Source organism: Phascolarctos cinereus, unplaced genomic scaffold, assembly GCF_003287225.1.
Source record: "Phascolarctos cinereus isolate Bilbo 61053 unplaced genomic scaffold, phaCin_HiC Scaffold_3;HRSCAF=262, whole genome shotgun sequence".
Taxonomy (NCBI): domain Eukaryota; kingdom Metazoa; phylum Chordata; class Mammalia; order Diprotodontia; family Phascolarctidae; genus Phascolarctos; species Phascolarctos cinereus.
The window spans coordinates 34,698,362-34,723,290 of NW_027555736.1; the positions used below are offsets into that span (position 1 = coordinate 34,698,362).

General features: G+C 41.8%; 1 protein-coding gene across 1 annotated transcript in view; it reads left to right on the top strand.

The window, feature by feature from the left end:
- The window catches only part of ETFA (electron transfer flavoprotein subunit alpha), a 94,684-nt gene that overhangs the window by 37,102 nt on the left and 32,653 nt on the right, over positions 1–24,929 (top strand). Inside the window, exons 2-9 of the mRNA XM_020975978.2 lie at positions 1,377–1,523; positions 3,918–3,999; positions 4,126–4,208; positions 8,985–9,084; positions 11,050–11,160; positions 11,896–11,997; positions 13,132–13,200; positions 16,289–16,371. Coding sequence (XP_020831637.1) covers positions 1,377–1,523; positions 3,918–3,999; positions 4,126–4,208; positions 8,985–9,084; positions 11,050–11,160; positions 11,896–11,997; positions 13,132–13,200; positions 16,289–16,371 — 777 coding nt within the window. The remainder of the gene's footprint in view (positions 1–1,376; positions 1,524–3,917; positions 4,000–4,125; positions 4,209–8,984; positions 9,085–11,049; positions 11,161–11,895; positions 11,998–13,131; positions 13,201–16,288; positions 16,372–24,929) is intronic.

The following is a 24,929-nucleotide window of genomic DNA, read 5'->3' on the forward strand; positions in this document are numbered from 1 at the left end:
CTGGGCTTCAGGATTTCTTCACAATTGGAGGCTGCGGGGCTCTACAGCTCACCTGGTGTTGGGTTGGAATCAGCAAGGCAGGGCTTTAGGAAGCCTTTAGCTTGTTTTCTTCACCTCCTTTCAGATGAATGCCGCAGGGTACTTATCTGCCTGGGGCCTCTTGTAGTTCTGCCTCCCTTATTTTTGCTGAGGCACTGAGAGACCCGTTTGCTGGGCTGCTGCACTGCTACTCCCTGTCTTTCTTCTAGTTCAGGTGTTTCAGGGTTTTTTTTCTGGGGTGATATTTTCTGGGTTTGATAGGGGAGAGTGAGAGTGACTACCTTTTCACTCTGCCATCTTGGCTCCCAGAAGCGGAAGAAAAACCAGTATTTCTACAATTAAGAAGAAATTAATAGAAAAACAGTTATAAAATAATGTGTGAACTTTTAAAGCAATGAAATCTAATATGGCATTTATCAGGGCATTTTAAAGCAGTTACGTGGGGATTTTAGTGATAGAATGGTAATAAAGATAAAAATGGAGGGTTAAACAGTGTACTTTGCCTAGGGTCCCGGGTTCATAGGATTTAGAAATAGAAGTTTCCTTAAAGCTGCCCCTCTCTTTATTTCTGAAAATAGGCATAGGGAAACGTGACTTGCCCAGGGTCATACAGTTTGGAATGGTTTGAGGCTGGCCATAGATGCTAAGGACAGTATTATACTATGAAGGGATCCATAGGCTTCACCAAACCCAATTACTCAAGGGGTCCAAGACACCAAAAAGGTCTAGAGTTCCTTGCCCAGTAGTATTAGTGTTTAGATTGGTAAATAGAGTAATCTTATCTACATAAGAGATACTTCATAAATGTTTGTTAAACTGAAGGCTGGCCTAGAGGTCATGACTTAACTTATACATTGCTTTACTGTTTAAAAACCACTGTGTACAAATGCATACATGCATACATGTATGTTCTACGTATCTGTACACTAATATACACTATATACGTCCTACATTTATGCACACACTACATACATACTCGGCATGTACCCACTCTACACGCATAATACATATGTATACCCCAAACACACACTACATTCATGCATACATGCATTACCTCTAATATGTACATACACATTCCTTATATATATATACATATACATATATGCATATACACACTCTATACATATACACCCTACATACATACTCCATATGCATATGTACACACAATCTATACACATACACCCTACGTACATTCTATATACACACACCTTCTACATAAATACATACTCAAATTTTTATATTTTGCGTATTGGGAAAAATTTCCTCCAGGTCTAGTATTTAGTGAGGGAGTCTTTAAGGTAACCTAACCTTGTTTTTTCATTTTTCTCTTATTTTAGGCCTCATTGCTGCGATTTCAGAGTACCCTGGTAATAGCTGAGCATACGAATGATACACTTACACCCATTACGTTAAATGCTATTACTGCAGCCACGCAGCTTGGTGGAGAAGTGTCCTGTTTAGTAGCTGGAACCAAATGTGACAAGGTGAGAACCTTTTAAAGTCAGCCAGAGCAAGTAGCTTCTTCATTCAGAGGGAGGACCACCAAGAATGATCCTTATGAAATGGCCAGAACTAAAGCTATGTTGATGCTGGTGTAAATGAGGAAGAGACCAGGGGATGCTCTCATTGAGTGTTTCTTCTTCTGAAAAGAGGGTAGAATGGATTTGTAGTACTCATTACTGTTTGTCAGGTTTTCCAGGTAAAGAATTAGAGTAATAATTAACTCTTTATAAGCCAGTCCTTTAGGATTGGTTGGTAATTGTTTGGTGATTGTTTGAAGACTCCTCAAAATGGTTTCTTTGTACAGAAAACTGTTTGTTAATTTTAATCAGTATAAAGAGAGGAATTCCATTGATTTGAGTGCTTTTTTTTTTCTGAAGCTATCAAGGAATAATCATCTTCAGTTTAATTCATTTAAATGTGCTGTAATGGCCCCTCTGGAAGGCTTGCCCACTGGAGTCTTATGTAAGTGGCCTTTCAGGTCTGTATCAGAGTGTGAGGCAGCAGCATCATTCACTGCCAACTGCCACCTTCTCTGGTGGCTTGCACTTGGTGACTTGGACTCCGCTCTTTAGGCAGAGCAGAATGAGCAGCTAAGAGTATAGAGAGGTCGTGTTATTCTTGGAAAGGTTAAACAAAGGGAGAGGAGACCAAGTATGGCCCAACACCCCACTGACCTGCCTCCATATTCTCGTGAAGTGTGTCTTAAACATTCCTCCAACATTTCTGACCATATATTGGTGGAGTTGGATTCCCGTTCAGAGAATGGACTGTGGTCTGATTTGTATGTAAAGTTTTTTACTAGGCATTAGACTTGTGACTTGTCTTGGAAGTAGTGACAGTGGAAAGGGCACAGGTTGTGGAGTAAGGAGCTGGGTGTGAATCCTGGCTCTGCCACTTGCTCCATGTTTGACTGGACAAAGCACTTAAACTCACTAGGTCTCAGTTTCCTCATCAGTAAGATGGGAGATTGGGCAAATTGACCTATAAGGTCCTTTCTATCCCTAAATCTATGATTTTATGAACTTCTTCTGGACTGTAAAGTATGGAAGGAACCTTAGTGATCATGAAACCCATATTTGAAGGCTAAGGAAACTACTACGTGGTACTTTATATAGTGGGTACTTAATAAGTGCTATTTGAATTGAAACTGTAATCTCCTTTACATGTGGTAGCACTTAATAAAGGTTTGTTGAATTGATGTCTTGCCCATGATTTCGCATCAAGTGGCTGGAATCTAGTGCAGAGACTTGAACTCAGCCTGCTTGTGTTGGGCTCTTTCCATAACACTCTAGTGACTTGATTTTTTTTTTTTAAGGTGATTGGGGTTAAGTGACTTGCCCAAGGTCACACAGCTAGTAAGTGTCAAGTGTTTGGTCTGAGGCCATATTTGAACTCAGATCCTTCTGACTTCAGTGTCGGTGCTCTATCCACTGCGCTATCCACTATATCCTAGCTGCCCCGACTTGATTCTTAGTGGATATAGTTAATATAAGCAGTGAGAGACGATCATATAACGGGCTCCATTTTCTGCTTTATCAGCTTGGGGAGATAGAATTACTGGTTTTATTTGGCAGCTGTGTTGTCTCCTAAGTATTTAAACCTAGGTAGGAGCATAGATTTAGAGCTGGGAGGGCTCACAGGAGGTCATCCAGATGTCCAAGCCCCTCATTTCACAGATGAGGAAAATCAGGTGTGGAGAGGGTAAGTGACTTACCAAGGTCCCGCAGATGATTTGTGGTGCAGAGTGGACCTCAGGCCTACACCTTTCAGCTACAAACACTGTTTTCTTTCCAGCATACCAAATGTTTGAGATTAAATCCTAAATATTGCTTTCCATGAGGCCTGGTACTAAAGCACACAATTTACAATCAGCTATTTAGCGAACCGTTTATTATCTGACTAGCAAATAAATACTGTTCTTTGAAAAAGTAGGATTGTTTCTGAAATTAATCTCAAATCAGTCTCTGAAACCAAATGTGTACTGATATTAACTAATACAAAGAAATGATTTTTCTTTGAAGCGTTCATTCTTCTAATAATAGTTGCCCTTAATGAAGAGTTCTGCATTTATGTACAAGAACCACCTTGTGAGGCAGGTCATGCCAGCAGTATTAGACTCATGTGGCAGATGAGAGAAAGGAGGCTCCAGGAGCTAACGTGACTTTCCCAAGGCCATGTTGGCCCTCGTTCTAGATGCCACAAGGTATTGTCTTAATCAAAGAGATTGCTCCTAAGATGCCTCTCGAGGTTTTATTTTCCTGTTTTGGTATTTGTAGTAGTGCCCCTGTTGATGTAATTGTTGACTCTGACTTCAAGATGAATTATTAAAGCAAATGGGGAATTTTTTGTTTTGCTTTGGTTTTTTTTAATCACAGCTAGCCCAAGATCTGTGCAAAGTGGCCGGCGTAAGCAAGGTCCTGGTAGCTCAGAATGACATGTTCAAAGGACTCCTTCCAGGTGAGGTTTCCCTGTGGACCAGACAAGCCTGTTACAGGCTGCTTTTTGGTGGGAAACAGGGAATCTAATAGAATGTATGAATGAATTTGAGTGTTCTGAAGCTTGTCACTTATGTTTTGTCCTCAGAGGAATTGACATCACTGATTTTGGCAACTCAGAAGCAGTTCAATTACACGCACATCTGTGCTGGAGCATCTGCCTTTGGGAAGGTGAGGGGAAGATGGGAAATGGAGATTTTGCTATAGCTGTTTGGAAGATTTAAACCCCATTATGTGTATTTAATTCAGTCAGACACTTAAACCAAGCTTTGTTTTATGTAGTCAATCCAAATTGTCAGATGTCTTGTAATAGCCTTGCTAAAGAATTGTTTTCTTCAGCTGTTGTCATTGTCCTGTTCGAAACCCCATTGCAGACTCTCAAAGTCCACTACAAAAAGCTCTTTCTAGGCTGAAACTTGGAAGTTACTGTCTTTGCTAAAAACTGCTAATGGTGATTTGACCAGAAGGTTCAGACTATTGGTAACGGGATATGAAGCCTTCCACCTCCAACTTTCATGTTCATATTTCACCCTAGCCAGTAGTGATTGAAGGTGGTTGCCATTTTGTGGTTATCTGTGCTTTCCATTCATAACACATTCAACAGTTTCCAAAGTGCTTTCATGTATGTTACCTTTTTTATCCATCCAGCAATCTTGGAAAGTTAGGTAGTGCAGGTATTATTATTCCCACTTCACAGATGAAAAATTTACACTTAGATGGGTTCAGTGACTCTCCAAGTGGCCACATGGCTGCTAAATGATACAGTAGGAACTCAAACCCTGTTCCTCTACTTCCCAAACCTACAACTTCATGCTGTCATCCAAAGCTGGGGCTTCATCCACCGGTGGCTTCCTTGTGGGAGATAAAAATTGAGGACTTAACTTCTCATTGCTAGTTTCTCTTCTTTAGAGGCCTTCTAGTGAATAAGCTCACAGCAGAGGAGCTTGTTTTTTTGCCTGAGTGAATTACATTGTCAGTGAATAAGTAATAATAATTCAGCACCTAATATGTGTCAGGCCCTGTGCTAAGTGCTGAGGCTGGAAAGGAAGGCGAAAGGCAGACCCTACCCTCCAGGAGCTCACAGGCTAATGGGGAAACAGTGTGAAGAGAGGATATGATAGTGACAGGACAGATTGGAGATAGTGATTAGAGGGAGTGGCTTAGTCCTCACTTGCAGCACCTTTCCTGTTTCATGTGAGTTTAATGTTTGTCAATTAATTTATAGACAGTTTATAGATAAAAGGCAACACAATCTACCTTAAACATTGTAGCACGAATGCAGGTAATTAGAGCTGTGGCAGAAAAACCAATTATTATTAACTTAGAAATTCTTACATAATTTTGCTAATTGGTTTCCTTTGTTTCATTGCATAGAGACCGTCTTTAGCAATTGTTAGCTAGGCTGACTTAGAGAAGCTCTGTAGTGTGGTGGACAGTGCACAGGATTGAGGGTTAGGGAGCCTGGGTTTGATTCCCAGCTCTACAGCTTAGTAGCTTTGCAAACATGAATAGTGTCTCTGAACCCCTTTCTTCATCTGTAAAAAGAGATAACATTACTTCCATTAACTACTTTCTAAACCTCTAAGCACTAATTAAACATGAGTTGTAATATTTTGAAAGTCATGGTGATATCGTAGAAAGAGGACTGGAAGTAGAATCCAATAGAGTCCATAGACCTGTGTTCAAATCCCTGCTCTGATGTATACTACTGCCTTGGGCAAATTAGCCTAGCTTTCAACCTCAGTTTCCTCATATGTAAAATGGAAATAATGTTTGTACTACCTGCCTTATGGGAAAGGCTTTTGTGAATTATGATTCATCATTTATTCATCCAGCATATTTTGAGCACTTATGATGGAAAAGACAGTGTGCTAGATCCTGGGGGAGATGCAGCTAAGAAAGTTCTGGTCCCTAGCTCCAAGGAGCACATCATCTGTTAGTTAGAGGTGGAATGCAAACATCTTGAGAGTCTTTGAAAAGAAGATTGGCTGTCTGTTTTCAAAGCTTCATGTGAGAGATGCCCCCACAGTAAATGCAAGTGGCTCGATGTAGATTGACTAACCCAACTTAGGATACTCTGTGCTCTGGAATGCTTTGCTTTGCTCTGAAGTCCTTACTTGGGGGATCCTAAGGCTTGGATGTGAAAGCTTCTGTGCAGCTTGCACTGCCCATTTTACTTCTCTTGCAGATTATTTCTCTTACACCTGCTTTGGCAGGTGAAGGGATTCTGCCCAGGTTACCCAGGTGGTGAGGATCAAGGGCAGAGTTAACATTAAGGTCCTCTGTCCTCTCCCTGTGCTACTGTCAAGGACAGTGAGGCAGGCATTATTTGGGAAGGAAGAGGTGCCCTTCTGAACAGACGTGTCTGTGTGTTTGCACACTGGTGTGCGCATGTGCCCCCATACAAGAATCCCAGTCTCAAGAGCCCAAAGGACACTTGGGCCACCTGGTCTGACGTGGAACTGAACAAACATTTCCTTTGCTTGAAGATTTCCAGCGAGGAGGAGGCCCCAAGCTCTGGAGGCACTTCCTTCTGCTTCTGGATCCTCTTGTTGTTGGACATTGTCTCGGAAGCCTCCGCGGCTGTTTGTCAGCTTCTACCCATGGTTCCTGCTTTTGCCATCGGAGACCAACGAGAGCAAGTCAGGCCCTCATCTACATGATGAGCTTGCCTCGCCCGATATCCTGAGCTCCTTTCACCTCTGCTTCTGGCCTGTCCTCACTACCCTCCTCCAGCTCAGCTGTTTCCTTTATGAGTGTGGCAGCCAGATCTGAATTCAGTGCTCCTAATTATAAGGCAGGAAGGCTGAGGGCAGCAGGCCTTGTACCTCTGTAGTCCTGGATACTTTTTTAATGCAGCCTAGGGTCATAGCTCTTGTTTGGCTGCCTCTTAGTACCTAGAGTATAAAGCCAAAGAGAGCCTGGTTTGTAGCTGTCGGCATGTTTGAGGTAAAGAGACTCTATTAGATTAAGAAGAGAATTGGGAGGGAGGAAGGAGAAGAGGAAAGAGAACAAGGGAAGATAAGGATGATGGAGAGGAGGTGGGGAAGGGAAACTTTGAGAACCACTGCTATTTTGACAGGATGAGAAATGAGCTCAGGCTATATTCACTCATATAGAGCTTTTTACTTCCTGTGGTGGAGTTTTAGGTCTGATCTACATAAGAAAGGCAAACAGCCCCTGCCCTCAAGACCTCAGAGCCTAGTTTAGATTATATAATATTTGTGTGTATACACACGTGTGTGTGTGTGCATGCATATGTGTATATGTGAATGTTAAAGTGTAATTAAAATGCAACATTCAAATGAGTGGAAAGTTAATGTGTAATAGAAGTAGTTCATCTGTGAGAAAGGGATGCAAAAGCTCTTTTTATAGTGGCAAAGAATTGGAAATTAGGGGATGCCCATCAGTTGGGGAATGGCTGAGCAAGTTGTGGTATATGAATGTAATGGAGTACTATTATTCTATAAGAAGTGATGAGCAGGTGGATTTCAGAAAAAACATGGAAAGACTTACATAAACTGTTGCTGAGTGAAATGAGCAGAACCAGGAGAACATTGTACGTAGTAACAGTGCCCACTTTGTTAGACTTAGCTTTTTGAGCAAATGCAGTGATCCGTGACAGTTCCAAAAGACTCATGATGGAAAATGCTATCCACATCCAGAGAAGAAACTATGGAATCTGAATGTAGATCGAAGCAGACTATTTGCTCTTTTGTTGTTTGTTTTTTCTTTCCCATGGTTTTTCCCTTTTATTCTGATTCTTCTTTCACAACATGACTAATGTGGAAATGTGTTTAGTATGATCATATATGTATAGCCTAAATTAGATTGCATGCCATCTTGGGGAGGGGGGAGTGGAGGGAGGGAGGAAGATTTAGAATTCAAAATCTTATAAAAGCAAATGTTGAAAACTATAAATTAATTTAAAAAAAAAGATTCAGAGCTCAGGTCTAATTAGAGAGCGAGGTTAGTCAGAGAAACTCTTCCTGAAGAAGGTAGAGCGTAGAGGGAGGCAGGGTATGGTGTGTTGAACCCTAAAGTGGAGACCCTGACTCTCTAGGAGCAGGAACCTGATAGCTGTATGTAGGAAACAATCAGCCTCATAGAAGGTGGCTTTTTTCCCCCGAATAATCATACTTTATGTAATGCTTCATAGAATGCTCAGTGCTTTCACACATTGGGTGTCATTTTAGTTTTATAACAACTCTGTGAGGCAGGCCAAATAGGTGGTATTATCCTTTTCTTACAGGTGAGGAAACTGAGGTCCACCAAGGTTAAGTGCCTTTTGCAAGGTCACAAAGCCAGCTGGTAGCACAGCATAATTTATATGTGATTGTCTTTAAAGTGTTCTTACCTACTATAGATGAATTGAAAGTCATGTCTGAATCCCTGCCTTTTATCTCTGTATAATTCTTTAATTTATTAAGCCAGAAACATTCAAGAACTTTAAAGAAAAATCTTGAGGCACCTCTTTGCATCCTCACCTGGTGGTAAAAGAGTTTTTAATTAATAGGCCATAAAACAATTTTATGTTCCTGTGTACCCAAAGGGTACTTTTCACTATTTGAGAATTTAAATAGTCTCTGAAATTTGTTTTTCAAACCTTTCTTCTCTTAGTTTAATGCTCTGTAACTGTCCATTTGGTGAACAAGAGGCATTTTGATGCATTTTTGAACTGCCAAAGTAAGTCTTGTACATCATAATTCAGTATATTGAATTAAGGGGTTTACTTACTGTAAGACCCATAAAATTCATGGTTTTGTTACCGTAATGGCCAGTGCTCGTTTAACCACAGAAGCCCCTTGAGTCGGGTTGCTCTAAGGGTCTCAGATGTCCAGTAACAGCATGAAATCAAAATATGGTAAAAACCCAAACTGTGAAATGTTTTGTAAAAGTCATTTTTGTGTCGGTCATAACCGTTTGTGAATCGTGTCTTATCTCCAGAGCCTTTTGCCCAGAGTAGCAGCCAAACTTGACGTTGCCCCGATTTCCGACATCATTCAGATCAAGTCGCCGGATACATTTGTGAGAACTATTTATGCAGGTGAGTATTCAGGAAAAGGTGTTTGGTCAGCATCCTAATTCTCTTCCGAACACAGGAATGTTTTCAAGTGGGCCGCTGTATAGGTTTCTTTGGGGAGCTGTTGTGCTTTCTGAATCTGCAAAAGGCAAAACATGAGCTGGGCATTTGAAAGTCACAGCCTGTGTCTGGCATAGAGAGGAGTCCAGGCTCTTGAAGGCTCTGTCTCAGGAATGTAAGCAGGGGTGGGTCCTTCAAGCTGGAGAGGCTTCCGGGACAGAGCCGAGGGTGTTCTCCATATGTCTACCATGCAAGGACCGGCCATGGTAAAGTCATAGTGGCTTCTCCCAGGAAAGGGTCTGTGACCTGTATGCAGAGGGAGTTGGGCACTGCCTTTCGTTTCCTGGTGGTGTGTATGGATTGAATTGTTCGTGTTCAGGTCTTATTTGCACCATGCAGAGGAACTCAGAACCCCAGCAAAGAGTTCTGTGATTCACAAATGTGACTTAAATTTAAAAAAAAAATTGAGTTTTTCCTCTTAACTCTTGAGAGCTATAATATTGTGGTTTTACTGCAGAGGCCTGATTTCAGTCCTTTTTGTATTCTAGTAGCAGCTGAAGCCTGGATCACATATGGTCATGTGTTTACTTATTACCCTTACTGTGACAACATTTAAGCTCCTAGTCTTTTCACTTTAATACTGCACCTGATCTGTGGTTTCTTTTGTGTACTTTTCCTGTGTCTCCCTTCACTCCCCGTCTTAATAGAGAGCTTAGTTATTGGATGGGTCATTCCCCCTTCTCTGCTCTGAAATACATTGCCCAATGGCTAGCTCTCAGGTGACTCAGATGAGGAACTTCTCCATGTCTGGACCTCAGTCTAGATACACTCTGTCACTGGGATCCCACCATTCCTGGCCTTTTAGCTTGGTAACATCACCCTGCGCTTGGCTCCCTGTTGCAGGTTTGGAGAGCCAAGGCCATCTCCATGCTGCGATGAGGTGTCCCCTGCCGCTGAGGCTCTGACCTCAGGGTGGAAGAGCAGACAACCTTCTTCTTCCCTTCCCTGTTTAAGTTACAAGCCATTTGAGGCAGGGGCGGGGGGAGAGAACCTGCCCTTTGTCTGCTTTTCATTTATTCCGAGGTGCAGACACTGCGGCTGTGAGCAGCCCAAGAGCTTTGTCCCCAAGTCTGTGTGTCTGAGCTCTTCCATTCTAGGGAGAGGCTGTTGGGGGAACAGGTATTTCTGGAGTGCAGCAGTAGCCGTGTCTTCTGCCCTTCACCTGGACCACCTCCCTTTCACAGACAGTGCGTCTTCTGCAGGTGGGAAGAACTGGACACAGGGTTTGGAGATGCCATTTGAGCCAGTACAGCCTTGTCTCCTTGTAGTTTCCATCCATGCTTCTCTAGCTCCCATCTCCATTAAGAAATTCATTTCAGTATCTCCTGTGTTGATTGATCCATCCCTCAATATATTCTGGTCTCTTGTGGTGCAGGGAAAACACTAGACTCTTTGTTCTTTCTGATTAAAATTATGTGTTTCTTTGCAAATGGTCAGTTCTCAAAACTTAGACCTTTCATCTTCAGTAATGCTCAGGGGAAACAGTAGTTATAGGTTAGTTCCTTCTTAATGTGATATAGTTAATCCATAGGAAGCCCCTCAAGTACTTTAAAAGGGGGGCACCTGAGCGTTTCTCGGATGTCACTTTGCTTCCATGATCATGGGATACGTTTCCTCTTTTAGCACAGATATGTGGTAGTATGGTGGTTGTAAATTTGTTGCAGTTTGTAATTGAGTTATAGGTTATAAGATCTCTGTTTAGAAAGCCAGCTCTCTTTATAATCCTTTTGGCAAAAAGCCTACCCTAAATATTTTCCTGTTTTGTTCCCAAGACATAATTTCTGAGCCTTACCAGTAGTATTTGACACTGCCTTTGTACCATTACCTTTAAGAACATTTTTTTGTAGATGTGAATTTTGCTTGTTTTAGGGAATGCCATATGTACTGTGAAGTGTGAGGAGAAAGTCAAGGTGTTCTCCGTTCGAGGGACCGCATTCGAGGCAGCAGCCACAAGTGGGGGGAGTGCCAGTGCAGAGAATGGTGGGTATTGGGTTTTCATTTGATGGGCTTTAGCCAGGGCAGTCACAAATGAGAGATTGTATTGGGATCAGAGGTGGCCTACCATTCAGTTGTTACAGGTACTTCCTTCATGCCTGGGAAGGCTTATCCAAGTGGCCTTTTTGAGATAAATGTTAGATGTATGAATAATAAGCATTACTTATCTACTACCCAAGATAGTTTTGGCCTGGGGGAGATGGGATGAGATCCAAGTTTGCATGGGTAGAGGGAGGTGGGAGAAGGAAATGCCCTGAAGACTAGTCTTTTGTATTGATATTAGGTTGCCTTTCTCTCTCCATTTATTAATCATTTCCATCATGCTAGGACATTCATTATACTGGAACAATGTGACCTGAAACTCAACAAAAATCTCATTGAGGACCCATTAATCTTTAACTGTGTCAGAATATAGTGTGTGCACGTTTCTCTTATTAAAGTCACATGGGCATATCCCTGGTAAGATCACCCTGAATAGTGTCATTTTGCAGGACTATTGCTAAGACATTGTAACTAGAGCCCATCACAAACTAAAGTTGTGAAACCACGATAGGACATCACTTGCCCTTTTAAAATGTTTCAGTAGAAGTGGTGATGTTTTTCCTGTTATTGAGGATCCCACTAATGATGTCAGGGTAGTGTTGGAAGATTGTTAGAGATTTCTGTGCACATACAGAGATCCATAAATAGGTAAGTCGCTGTTTGTATTGATGTGAGCAGCGCCCACTACCTCGCCAGTGAAGCTGTCGGAATGGCTTGAGCAGAAGTTATCAAAAAGGGATCGGCCCGAGCTGACTGGTGCAAAAGTGGTGGTGTCTGGCGGTAAGTAGAAGACTGTTATTTGTAATCAGTATTAAGAGCTGAATTTATTCAGTGTTGATTTTGAAGAAGTACTGAGACAAATGGGTGGTAGATGGTAGCCCTGATGAAGAAACTGAGGCCTAGATGAGTGCAGTCAGCTATTAATTTAGTACGTACATTGTGCCATTTGTTGCAGATCTTCGTGAGTGGCAGTAGGGGGAGTGTGGTACGACTTCCATTTCTGAGGCTTTATCTGCCACTTCATATATTTATCTTATTGACAGATGCCCATTGTTTAGCTGCAGAAGAAAGTTGGGTTTTATTCCATAGACAATAGTGGTAGGAAGGGACCTCATGTGGTCGTTTTGTCTAACTCTCTGCTGCTAGGCTTGGCCATCCCATCCGAGAGAGAGGACATCTGTCCTCTTTTGAAATTATCTCCAATCTGGATCCATTATGCCCTTCAAGGTTTTTTCCCTCTTGGGTCTTTCTGTATGGAAACTCTTCCTTGCTGCATGTTAAGTCCATTTCCTTCTTCATCTTTTTTTTTTTTAAGCTTCTCAGTGGAGATTGAAGCAATTGGCCAGGGATAGATAGCTTTTGTATACGTAAAGACATTTGTCAGACACTTTGTAACATTGTCTTAGATCTGAAAAAATGTCCTGTCTCTTAATCTTTCTTCATATTTTTCACAGCTTGAGTCATTTGTGCTGCCTGTCTAGTTCTTTCTCATCCTTTCATACAGGTTATATACCCAAACTGCCCCCATTATTCTGATGAGGACCTTGATACTTCTTGCCTTTGGCAGGCAGGTCACACTTGCTATTGTGATAGCTTAGTATCATGTTTAAAAAAGGTGTGGATCCCTATGACTGTGGGTAGCTGTGCTCTGCTAGACTGGTGCCCATTCAACCCAGACTGGGTTGTGTCCATCGAGAAAAAAACAAAACTAAACCATCCTGGGGAGGTTAGTGTTCAGTAGCAAAGGATTACGAAGATTGGGAAAGGTGAAATTTAGGATTCAAAGTGTCGTGCGTAGTTTTTTTACCCAGTTGTAAGCTTGATAGTAATAATAGCACAACGGTTTGCTTCATTGAGAAACATTTAAGACAGGCTTGTATACTGGACTTATGTTCTGCTTTATTCTTTTACAAGGACGTGGTTTGAAGAGTGGGGAAAACTTTAAGCTGTTATATGACTTGGCTGATCAGCTGCACGCTGCAGGTAAAGTGCTTTTGTTTGGTTGGAGAAACTTTTCCTTTTGAGGGATGATGTCTTTTCTCTGTGTTTAGACTAACAAGATCTGACGTAATCATAGTGAAGATCCCTCTGGCACTGGTGTCACACATCATAGAGTTAGCCTTGAAATCTGCTCCAGCCTCCTCATTTTACAGGGGAGGAAGTGGTGATCTTGTTGATTTACCCGAGATCAGTGAGTCGCCTCCTTTTTTAAGGCTCGGGTGTGAGGCCCAATTCGGTCGCTCTCTCTCGGTGAGTCTGGGCAGGTCACTTCAGCCTTCTCTACCTGACTTTGCTCAAGTGTAAAGCGAGTGGGTTGGATTAGATGGGTTCAGTCGATGATCCTCTGTTTAAGCGAGACCCAGAGTTTGTCAAGTGCTTTGTAACCATTAAGTGTCAGTTGCTCTTATATTTATTGTTCTGGCTGTAGAATTGTTTTGCTTTTCTGTGGTTTTCAGCTCTTCTCTCTGAAGTCATCATCCATTTGTTTCCATGTTGAATAGTGCAGTATTGAGCGGGGAGGAAAGAACTTCCTCTTCTGCAGACTTTATGTGATGATTTTATACTTGCAAAGTACTTTTCTTAGTTTCTTTAATTTTGATAAAACTTCATTGCCCACTTCAAGCTCTAGAATCAAAAGCTTATCTCTTGCTAGTGTCCTGATTTAAGTTTCTCATGTAAATAGATTTGTTTTTAAGGTGGAGAGAGAGCTGCTGTTAAAAGTATATTGGAGGGCAGCTAGGTGGTGCAGTGGATAGAGCACCGGCCCTGGACTCTGGAGGACCTGAGTTCAAATCCAGCCTCAGACACATAACACTTACTAGCTGTGTGACCCTGGGCAAGTCACTTAACCCCATTGCCTAACCTCCCCCCCCCAAAAAAAAAGAGTATATTGGAAATCTGGGGGGGAAAACCCTGTAAATTAAAAATTGGGCCTTTTTCACTGATTCACTTCTTAAAAAAAAAGTCAGATGACACCTTTTAACAAAGGTTGTGGTTAACTTAAAAAGGCGTATCGTATTATTTGGGTACTTGGATCCCTGCCTGGGCTCTGCCCTAACCAGCAAGGCCCATCTCTGTCTTCTCATCCTGTTTGTTTCTTGCCCATGCTCTTCCCTAAAGTGGTCTTCCCAGAGCATCTCTCCAGGCTCCTGAAGGCCTTCTTCTAGGTCTTCTAATAGTCTGTGGGTAGTAGTGCAAAATGTGGGCTGTCCAGCTGCCCTTCCTCGCTTGTGCCACAGGACAGCCCACCAGCTCATCTGGTCATACATGCCTTTGCTGTCTTAATGTCCTCTCCCTGCATTGTTGACCTAGTACCGTAGCCTGCTTAAACTCACCGTGGGATTCTCCCCATAATTTATAGCCACAGAGCATCACAGGGAGGTTATTAATATTTTGTGTTGAGTAAGTAGGCAGCATTGAAGGGATTGTACAGATCCCCAGATCTCCTCTGTTTGAGACCCAGCTTTGGGTTGTGTGTGGTTTTTTTTTTTTTGGTTTTGGTTTTTGGTGAGGCAATCAGGGTTATGTGACTTGCTCAAGGTCACATAGCTAGTAAGTTTCAACTGTCTGAGGTGAGATTTGAACTCAGGTCCTCTTGACTCCAAGGCTGGAGCTCTGTCACGCCATCTAGCTGTGCCCTAGGGGTAGTTTTTTGTCCAAGTTTGCTTTATACTTTTAACAGAAGTTCTTTTCCCATCTTAAATACCATCTATCCATATACATCAGAACTTCAGGCCACAGGTGGCCTGTCAAACTCCCACATGTACCCAAAACTGATTAAAATGTAGTGGAGAAGTAGTTAATAAAATAGTTTCCTAAGTCCGTTTGTAGCCCACGGTCATCCGCTTCTGTTTGAGTTTGACAACACTGCTCGATGGTACTTGTCCAAGACAGATGTAGTAGTGGGCTCATACGGTAGGCGTCCGGCTGTCCAAGACAGATGTAGTAGTGGGCTCATACAGTAGGCGTCCAGCTGCATGTCATAATTTGGACAATTTCTAGTCTTCATCCGCTTGGTTGTTCTTGTGTGAGTGGCTAGGCCTGCTCTTTTTAAGTGGCTGTAGATCTCATTGAAGAGACCCTATGTGTCCCTGGACTTGATAGAATCAGAATGATGTCATTTTTAAACAGCTTATTAGTTCATATTAATTTTGATTTTTAATTAAAAAAATACAAATTGTATTTTTCTTGTCTCCAGTTTCTTAAGCAGGAGAACAATGCAGATAGGTTTGTGAAGAGGTCAGAATTCAAAGTTAATGTGCTGTTTCTATACTCTCTCCGTTCAATTTGTTAAACATTTACTGAGGGCTTACTTAGCACAGCCCTGCGCTCAGCGTTGTTGGGGGACACAGACAAATAAGGCACAGTCTTTGCCTTGGAAGAGCCTGTTGTCCGTTGGTGAGAGTGAGGCACGGATCCAAACAGTGACAGAGAAGAGAGCGTGGAAGCGCCTTCAGGGCCTGGCTGGAGAAGGCAGCCTTCTCACATGCACTTGCCGTGTGCTGTCTGTTCCAGGGGGGCACAGTCTCACTGCTTTATCTCCTTTAGAACCTAGCAGTGTGGTCTACCGATGTCTGTGGAGTGAGGTTTTTACAGGAGAGGGAAGAGGGCGTTTCAAATGTGGAGAGTTGTATTAATAAAGATGAGACTGGGGGTTGGGGTGGAGTCCAGAGCCTTTTCAGGAGACGTTTCATTTGGCTGGATGTAGGGGACACAAAAGGGGCAAGAAGTGTCTTGAGTGAGAGCACCCAGGAGCCACGCCTCACAAGGTCAGAGTGTGCCTATTGCAGATTCCTTTTTGGTGAAGCAAGTACAGCATTTAAGCCTGATTTCTGTCTCCTGTAGAAGGTCTAAAAGCCCTGGTGTGTAAAGCATAGAGCTTTCCTAATGATCTGTTCCTTAAAGGCCTTAATGCTTAGGATCCAGGTGTCTTAATCAGTGGCATGGAATTCTTTTAAAAGTTAGGTCTTTAAAAGGAAGTTTCCAAACATGGGCCAGTCCCTTCAGTCCTCATTGATGATGGACTGGGCAACAGAATTTGAAAAAAACAGCCTCTTTTTTCCTTCCGTAGTTGGGGCTTCCCGTGCTGCTGTTGATGCCGGCTTTGTACCCAATGACCTGCAGGTTGGACAGACAGGGAAAATAGTAGCACCGGTGAGTATTGCAATAAAACATGCCGTGCAGCTTTGCAAAGAATGGAATCGTATGCATTGGCTAAAGAAAGTCACGTCTCTTGACTGGCCTCTTCTGTGTTCAGAGGCAGGGGGACCTTGGCCCCTGGTGCAGTGGCTTTTTGGCCTAGTCAGTTGGGGAGGGTGGGCTCTCCTGCTGCTGCTCTGTGCTGGGCCCAGGGCCTGAGCATGGCAGAGGAGGTCAGACCCAGTGTGACTGCTCGTTAACCTGACTCTTCGTCTGTAGAATGGCCAGATGGAAGGTTGAAGTCTTCATGGGGCTGTTGGGAGGAAAATGCTGGATCAGCGCCAAAGCTGCTGCTGGGGATTTAGTGCTCCTCTTGGCATGGTGGAGTTTCCTGTCCTGTTGTTTGAAATTCTCTTTTTTCTTTCAGCTCTGTACATTTAAGTGAGAGAGTGGGAGCAGATTGGGAGGGGGCAAGCACTGCCCTGCTTCTAGATTAAGGAGACTAGGATTCAAGTTTCAGAGCTGAGTACGTGACTTAACTGAGCCTCACGTCCCCCGGGGGCAGGTAAATGTGGCCTCAGATACTTACTAGCTGGGTGACCTTAGGCAAGTCACTTCACCCTGTTTGCCTCAGTTCCTCATCTGTAAAATGAGCTGGAGAAGGAAATGGTAAACCACGCCAGTATCCCTGCCAAGAAAGCACCAAATGGGGTCACGAAGAGTCGGACACAGCTGAAAAAACAAGTGAACAACAACAATAGCAGAGGCTCCCCATCTGTAGAATGAGAGGGTTGGACTGGAAGATTTTGAGGGGGCTCTTCTGAGTCTAAGGTGGCGTGCATGTCACTGTGATGCTAATTGAGAAGGCGAAGCTGGTATGCGGAGATGGCATTAATCAGAGATTGGCCAACAGCTGGCAAGGTGGTTTTGGCCCCAATAGCTCTACAGACTGCCCTGCTGAGCTAGGGGTGGGTAGAACGGTGAATAAATGATGCTAGATTTGTTTAGTGCTTACTTTGTGTCAGGTCTTTTGCTATGTGCTGGGGATACAAATACAAGTAAACGATACAGTCCTGACCTCAGGGATTTTGTATCATATGATGGAGGGCAAGACATGAAGTAGAGTTAGAGGGAGAAAGTGGGCACTTGTGCTGGGACATCATTTGGAAATAACTAGAAAGTGATGAGGAAGGCCTGTTTGTGGGCAAGCTCACCTGTCAGAGCATCCAGGGTAGAGGGTCAAGGAAGATGACAGCTGGAATGGAGGAGAGGAGAGTCTTTGTAAAGAGGTCTGTGTCAGGGAAAGCACATGGCCCTGAGGTGTGCCCTTTGTCTGTTCTTTGTTGTGTGTGCCCTGTCCAGAGAGGAGCATTCAGAATTACAGATATTAGTTACCTGCTCTGTGCCAGACATTGCTAGCTCCAGGGGTATGAAGGACTAAACCAAATAGTGCCACCCTTTATGGAGCTTATATTCTGCTAGAGATCTGTGTAAGGGGAGAGATCACAACACCTGGGAGGATCTGGGGAAGCTGTGTAGAGGGAGAGCCCCCTGGGCTCGGCTTTACAGGAGCCGAAGTTTCAGAGTCAGAGATGGGGCGGGGTGGCATGGGCAGTGGCGATCAGCATGGCTGGAATTTAGAGTGGACTGTGCTAGAAAGGCAAGTTGGAGGCAGACTGTGGAGCTTTTTTTCCTCGAGGCAGTGAGGAGAACAGGAGTTAGGGTAGTGACATGAATAGACTTATGCCTGGAATGGGTTGGTGGGAGAAGAGATTAGACATCAAATACTGCACAATTTTGTATTAGTCAGTAAACAGTTATTAAGTGCCCACTATGTGCCAGGCACTATTCTAAGTTCTGGGGGACACAGAAAGAGACAAAAGACAGTCACCTACCCTTAGGAGCTCACAATCTAATGGTGAGAGGGGGAGAGGGAGGTAACAAGCCAACAGATATATGGAAACATTACAGGATAAATAGGAAATAATTAACAGAGGGAGGGCACTAAAATTAAAAAGGTTTGAGAAAGGCTTCCTGTAGAAGGTGGGATTTTATTTGGGACTTAAAGGAAGCCAGGGAGGTCAGTATTGTAGTAGAGGACATGGGGAACAGCCAGAGAGAATGGCCAGAGTCAAGACATGGAGTGTCTTGGTTGTAGAACAGCCAGGAGACCAGGATCACTGGATTGAAGAGTGTGGTGGGAGGTAAGAGGTAAGAAGCCTGCGAAGGTTGGAGGAGGCAGGTTGTGAAGTGCTTCTAACACAAAATGAAGGATTTTGCATTTGATCCTGGAGGCAATGGGGAGTGGGGGGGGGAGGGTTGGGGGGAGTGGGTGACATGGAAATCAAATGGAAAGTGCCCCAAAGCAAATTGTGTTAGAAAATGGCTAATTATGAAAATAGCCTGAGGTGACCTTGTTTCCTCTGTAGAAATTGGATTCAAAGGACCATTAAGAGAACTGAGATTAAAAGGCATGTACACAGAAGTCCTGTGTTAGAAGTTGAAAACTGTTCATTTTTAGTTGCAATTGAGTTATTTACTTTGAACGGAGAAAAGTGGGAGGAATTGTGGGTGACATTTTCTCCTTGGGTCTTATTAGAAGCAAATGTCCTAAATTCAGCTTTGTTTTGGTACTCTCACAAATGCAGATGTGGTTTTTCCTCATACTTAGTAACTTTGAAAGACGTGTGATCTTGTCTGTGTGGGTGCATTTCACCAGCCCTCTTGTGTTTCTTGAATTATGGCCAAAATACCCGTTTGGTGGTCAACAGTTTTGTTGATGAACTTCTCTGGACTTAGCAAGGTTGGCCCCAGGGTGATAGTCTTGGAGCTGGAGGGGATTGTAGAGACCCCTTCATTTGGTAGAAGAGGAGATGAAGGCCCAAAGAAGTGGGTCACGTAGGACATCTGTGCTTGGGTTGGACGATCTCCAGACCTGTACTTGCTTGGTGACACCCATCAAAGTTAGTGCTCCTTTTGGCTTCACCTTCGATGGTCCCCTTCGTGCCCCAAGGAGGTTGGTTCTAGGAGAGGACTTAGGACAGCTTCTAAATCATAATTTTTCAAACTTATGAAATACTTTAACTGCTCCAAGATTTTAATATTTTAATAAAAGACTAACTTTTCAATACAGCCAACTTAAATTTGCTTAGAGTAACAGTTACATTTAGGTTAATCAATTTCAGTGCATAAAAGAGTGCAATAGTTTTTCAGTCCCTCTGAGTTCAGGGTTCTTTTTTGTTTGTTTGTTTGTTTGTTTGTTTTTTGTGAGGGCAATTGGGGTTAAGTGACTTGCCCAGAGTCACACAGCTAGTGAGTGTTACATGTCTGAGACCGCATTTGAACTCAGGTCCTCCTGCCTCTAGGGCTGGTGATCTATCCACTGTGCCACCTAGCTGCCCCTAGGGTTCTTAGTGTAGTGTCTGTCAACTTGTTTTTTAAAAAATGTTTTAGTGATTGTATTTGAATATCATTGGTTTCTTTTATAGTCTTGTGTATTTAATGCCTCTTAAAAATTCTTCTGAGAAGGGTTTCCCTGGACACAAAAAAAGTTAAGAGTTACTGCTCTGAGTCTTGATTAGGATTCTCTTCCCTGTTGTTCATTTTGACTCTTGTGGCTATAGTGAATATGTGTTCCAGTCTTTTGATTCTGTTTTTTTCACTTGTGTGATTTCATGTAGGTCTTTCCTGAAATTCTATTATGCTTTATAACCATCATATTTCATTGTATGGTCATATCGCACCTTCTTTTGTTGGACAAAAATTATTATTGTACATTTAGGTTGCTTCTAGTGTTTTGCAGTTTTATATGTGTGTGTGTGTGTGTGTGTGTGTGTGTGTATGAAAAGTAATCTTCCTGTGAAAATCTTTGTACAGTTAATTTTTTAATTTTTCCAAATGCTTTCTTTGTATATTTCCAACAATGGAATTATTGCCCAAGGGCATTATGGGTTTTTTTTTCCAGTATGTTGCAGAGTACTCTTCAAAAAGACTCTATATGCTTGCAGTTCTAACACCAATGGATGAGTGTGTCTATTTCTCTACAAACCCACCAACTTTGAGTTTTGGCCTTTTAATTTTTTCCCAATTTGATGAGCCTGAGGTAGTATCTCAGAATTGTCTTAACTTGTATCTCTGATTTTAAGTGAGGTGGAATTGCTTAAATAGTTAAAATGTTAAAAACTTCAAAAACTTATATTTTGATATTAATCCTGGGACCTAAAGTCTGGAAGAGTCTTAGAGTTCATCTAGTCTAATCTCCCACAGCATCTCTGTCAGATGGTCATTCAACATCTGCTTAAAGGTATCCAGTGACAGGGAGCTCACTACTTTGTGAGAGAGTCCAGTATGTTTAAGAACAGCTCTATTTTTAAGAAGGTCTTCCTTGCATTTAGCTAAAATCAGCATCCCTCTAGCTTCTGAACTTTGCTCTGGGTCTAGTCCCCCTACCAGCAGACAGCCTAAGTTATCTTCTTACACACTTCCTACCCCCAAGATCTTTTCTTCTCTTGGAAACTAAGCCCTCTTCCATTTCCCAGCTCTTCAGATATTTGTAGAGTTATAGTTTATCCTCCTCATCCACACATACATCTTTTTTCTTTAGTTTTCTCTAGGAAGCTGAGGCCCAGAGAACTCAATTGACTTACTTAGAATCACACAGCCAATTAGAAGAACTTGGATTTGAACCCAAGGCACCCACCCAACTCTAAATTCAGGGCTGCTTTCACTCTCCCAGAGCTGACTTCCAACGTCCTTTTTAAAACATAATGTCCCAAACAGAACAAAATGGTTCCAGTGGAGCCTCATTGACTGTCATTGATGTGAACGCGTGGCTTTTGTTTCTCCATCTGTACAGTGAGGGGCTGGACTGGTCCTCTCTAGCTCCGAATACCATAGAGAAGGTCCCGTGGTCAATCCCACCTCATGTTAAGATTCCCATGCGCTGTGTACACTGGCAAGTCGGCTGATGAGCTCGTGAGTCTTGTTCTAAACTGCTTTGCAGTTGTTAGTGGCACAGCCTTCATTACTGACCTGTTGTGTTATCTGCACTTGTTTTTCCTTTTCTTTATCCACTTTTAGCTTAATGCCCCCTTGATTAGGCCATTCCATTTTATATCAAACATATTCCTTCCATTTTCCTAAGTTATACTCTGCTCCTTCCAGCCAGGAGCCTATTCTTATAGTATTGTTGTTTTTTGTTTTTTAAATTTTTTCTTTGTTTTATTGACATGTTTTGTTTTTACATTTTTACATTAGAAAAGCTTACAGATTACTTCTACCCCTTGAGATAGCTCTTATAACAAAGTAAAACATGTGAGCAAAACTAATGATGCAGCAACCTCATCTGACACTACATACAACATTCTTCTTTATTAAAAAAAAACCCAACAGAAATCTGTTTTCTTTCTCTCCTATTTTCTATGCCATTAGAAAAAAAGAAAAACAAATTCCTTGTAACAAATATGTATAGTCAAGCAAAATAAGTTCCTTCTTTGGCTAAATAAAAAAAATATGTGTCTAAATCCATCACCTCTCAATCAGGAAATGTATTATAGCATGTTTCATCCTCTGGAATCATAGATGGTCATTTCATTGGTTATATTTCTTACAACCTTCACAGTTCTTTGACTTTATAGTGTTTTTTTTAATGTACACATTTTTCTTCTGGTTCTATTCATTTTACTCTTCATCAGTTTATTTTTTAGATACAATTTTATTTTATTTTCAGTTCAGAATTTTCCCCCTTCCACTCTCATACCCATTGAGAAGGCAAGATAAACAGAACAAAACAAATTTTCCGTATTAGCCATGTCTAGAAAATAAAAAAAAGGAAGAGAAGAAAATTTGCTTCAGTCTGTACTTGGAGTCCATCTGTTCTCTATCTGGAGATGGCTAACATGCTTTATCGTGAGTCCTTTGGAATTGTGGTGGATCATTCTATTGATCAGAGTTATTAAGTCTTTCAGAGTTGATCATCTTTATAATGATCTTATCGTATGAATTGTTCTCCTGGTTCTGCTCACTTCACTCTGTATCACTCCATACAAGTCTTTCCGGGTTTTTCTGAAACCATCCCGTTCATCATTTCTTATACCACAATAGTATTGATATACCATAACTTGTTCAGCCATTTCCCAGTTGATGTACATCCCCTCAGTTTCTGTTTCTTTATCAGCACAAAAAGAATTGCAATAAATATTTTTGTAAATATATGTCCTTTTCCTCTTTCTTTGTCTCTTTGATGTATAGACTAGTAAAGGTATCACTTGGCCAAAGGGTATACGCAGATCATTAGCTTTTTGGACTTAGTTCCAAATTGCTTTCCGGAATGATTAGATTAGTTTACAGCTCCACCAGCAGTGTGTTAGTGTACCTAATTTCCCACATCCCTTCTGGCATTTGTCGTTTTCCTTTATTTCTCATCTTCACCAATCTGATGGGTGTAAGATGGTACCTATGAACTGTTTTAATTTGCATTTCTTTAATTATTAGTGATTTAAAGCATTTTTTTCATATGGCTATTGATAGCTTGGATTTCTTCCTTTGAAAACTGCCTATTCATATCCTTTGACCATTTATAGATTGGAGAGTGACTTTTTCTTGTAAATTTGATTCAGTTCCCTATATGCCTTAGAAATGAAATTTTTAACAGAGAAACTTGCTGCAAAGATCCTCCCCCCAGTTTCCTGTTTTTCTTTTAATTTTAGCTGCATTGATTTCCTTTGTGCAAAAAATTTTCAGTTTTTAAAATTTTTTTAAATATTCATTAATTTGTTTATTTTTAGTTTTCAACATTCACATCCACAAGATTTTCAGTTCCAGATTTTCTCCCCATCTTGTCCCTCCCACAACCCCAAGACAGGGTATATTCTGAATGCCCTTTCCCCTAATCTGCCCTCCCTTCTATTTCCCTACCCCTACCCCCCCCTTCTCTTATCCTCTTCCTCTTCTATTTTCCTGTAGGGCAGGAAACATTTCTATACCCCATTGCCTGTATATCTTATTTCCCAGTTGCATGTAAAAACAGTTTTTAGCATTTGTCTTCAAAACCTTGGGTTCCAAATCCTCTCTCCTCCCTCCCTCCCCACCCACCCTCATTGAGAAGGCAAGCAACTTGATACAGGTTATACTTGTGTAGTCATGCAAAACACTTCCATAGTCGTCATGCTGTGGAAAACTAACTATATTTCCCTTCATCCTATCCTATCCTCCATTTATTCTATTCTCTCTTTTGACTCTGTCTCCCTCCTTAGAGGTGTTTGCTTCTGCTTATTCCCTTCCCCAATCTGCCCTCCCCTGTGTCATCTCCCCCTCCCATCTCTTATCCCCTTCCCCCCTATTTTCCTGTGAAGTAAGATAGCTTTCCATACCCAATTGAGTGTGTATGTTATTCCCTCCTTAAGCCAAATCCGATGAAAATAAGATTCACTCATTCCCTCTCACCTTCCCTCACTTCCCCTCCATTGTAAAGGCCTTTTCTTGTCTGTTTTATGTGAGATAATTTACCCCATTCTACCTCTCCCTTTCTTCTTCTCCAAGTATAATCCTCTCTCACCTCTTAATTTTATTCTCCAGATATCACCCATTCATCTTCAACTCAACCTGTGCCCTCTATCTATCAGTCTATCTATACATATAATTTTTTTCCCCTCCAACTATCCTAATACTGACAAAGGCCTCATGAGTTATAAATATCATCTTTCCATGCAGGAATGTAGCCAGTTCAACCTTAATAAGTCCCTTATGATTTCTCTTTCCTGTTTACCTCTTCATGCTTCTCTTGAGTCTTGTATTTGAAAGTCAAATTTTCTATTCAGCTCTGGTCTTTTCATCAAGAATGCTTGAAAGTCCTCTATCTCACTGAATGTCCATTTTTTCCCCTGAAGGATTATACTCAGTTTTGCCAGGTAGGTGATTCTTGGGTGTAATCCTGTCTCCTTTGCCCTCTGGAATATCATATTCTAAGCCCTGTGGTCCTTTATTGTAGAAGCTGCTAAATCCTGTGTTATCCTGATTGTGTTTCCACAATGCATGAATTGTTTCTTTCTGACTGCTTGCAATATTTTCTCCTTGACTTGGGAACTCTGGAATTTGGCTGCAGTATTCCTAGGAGTTTTCCTTTGGGTATCTCTTTCAAGAGGTGATTGGTGGATTCTTTCTATTTCTATTTTGCCCTGGGATTCTAAAATATCAGGGCAGTTTTCCTTAATAATTTCTTGAAAGATGATGTCTAGGCTCTTGTTTTAATCATGGCTTTCAGATAGTCCAGTGTTTTTTAAATTATCTCTCCTGGATCTATTTTCTAGGTCAGTTGTTTTTCTAATGAGATATTTCACATTGTCTTCTATTTTTTCATTCATTTGGTTTTGTTTTACAATGTCTTGATTTCTCATACAGTCACTAGCTTCCAATTGCTGCATTCTAATTTTCAGGAAGTATTTTCTTCAGTGAGCTTTTGGACTTCCTTTTCCATTTGGCCAGTTCTGCTTTTGAAGACATTCTTCTCCTTTTTGGACCTCTTTTGCTATTTGGGTTAGGCTATTTTTTAAGGTGTTTTCTTCAGCATTTTTTTG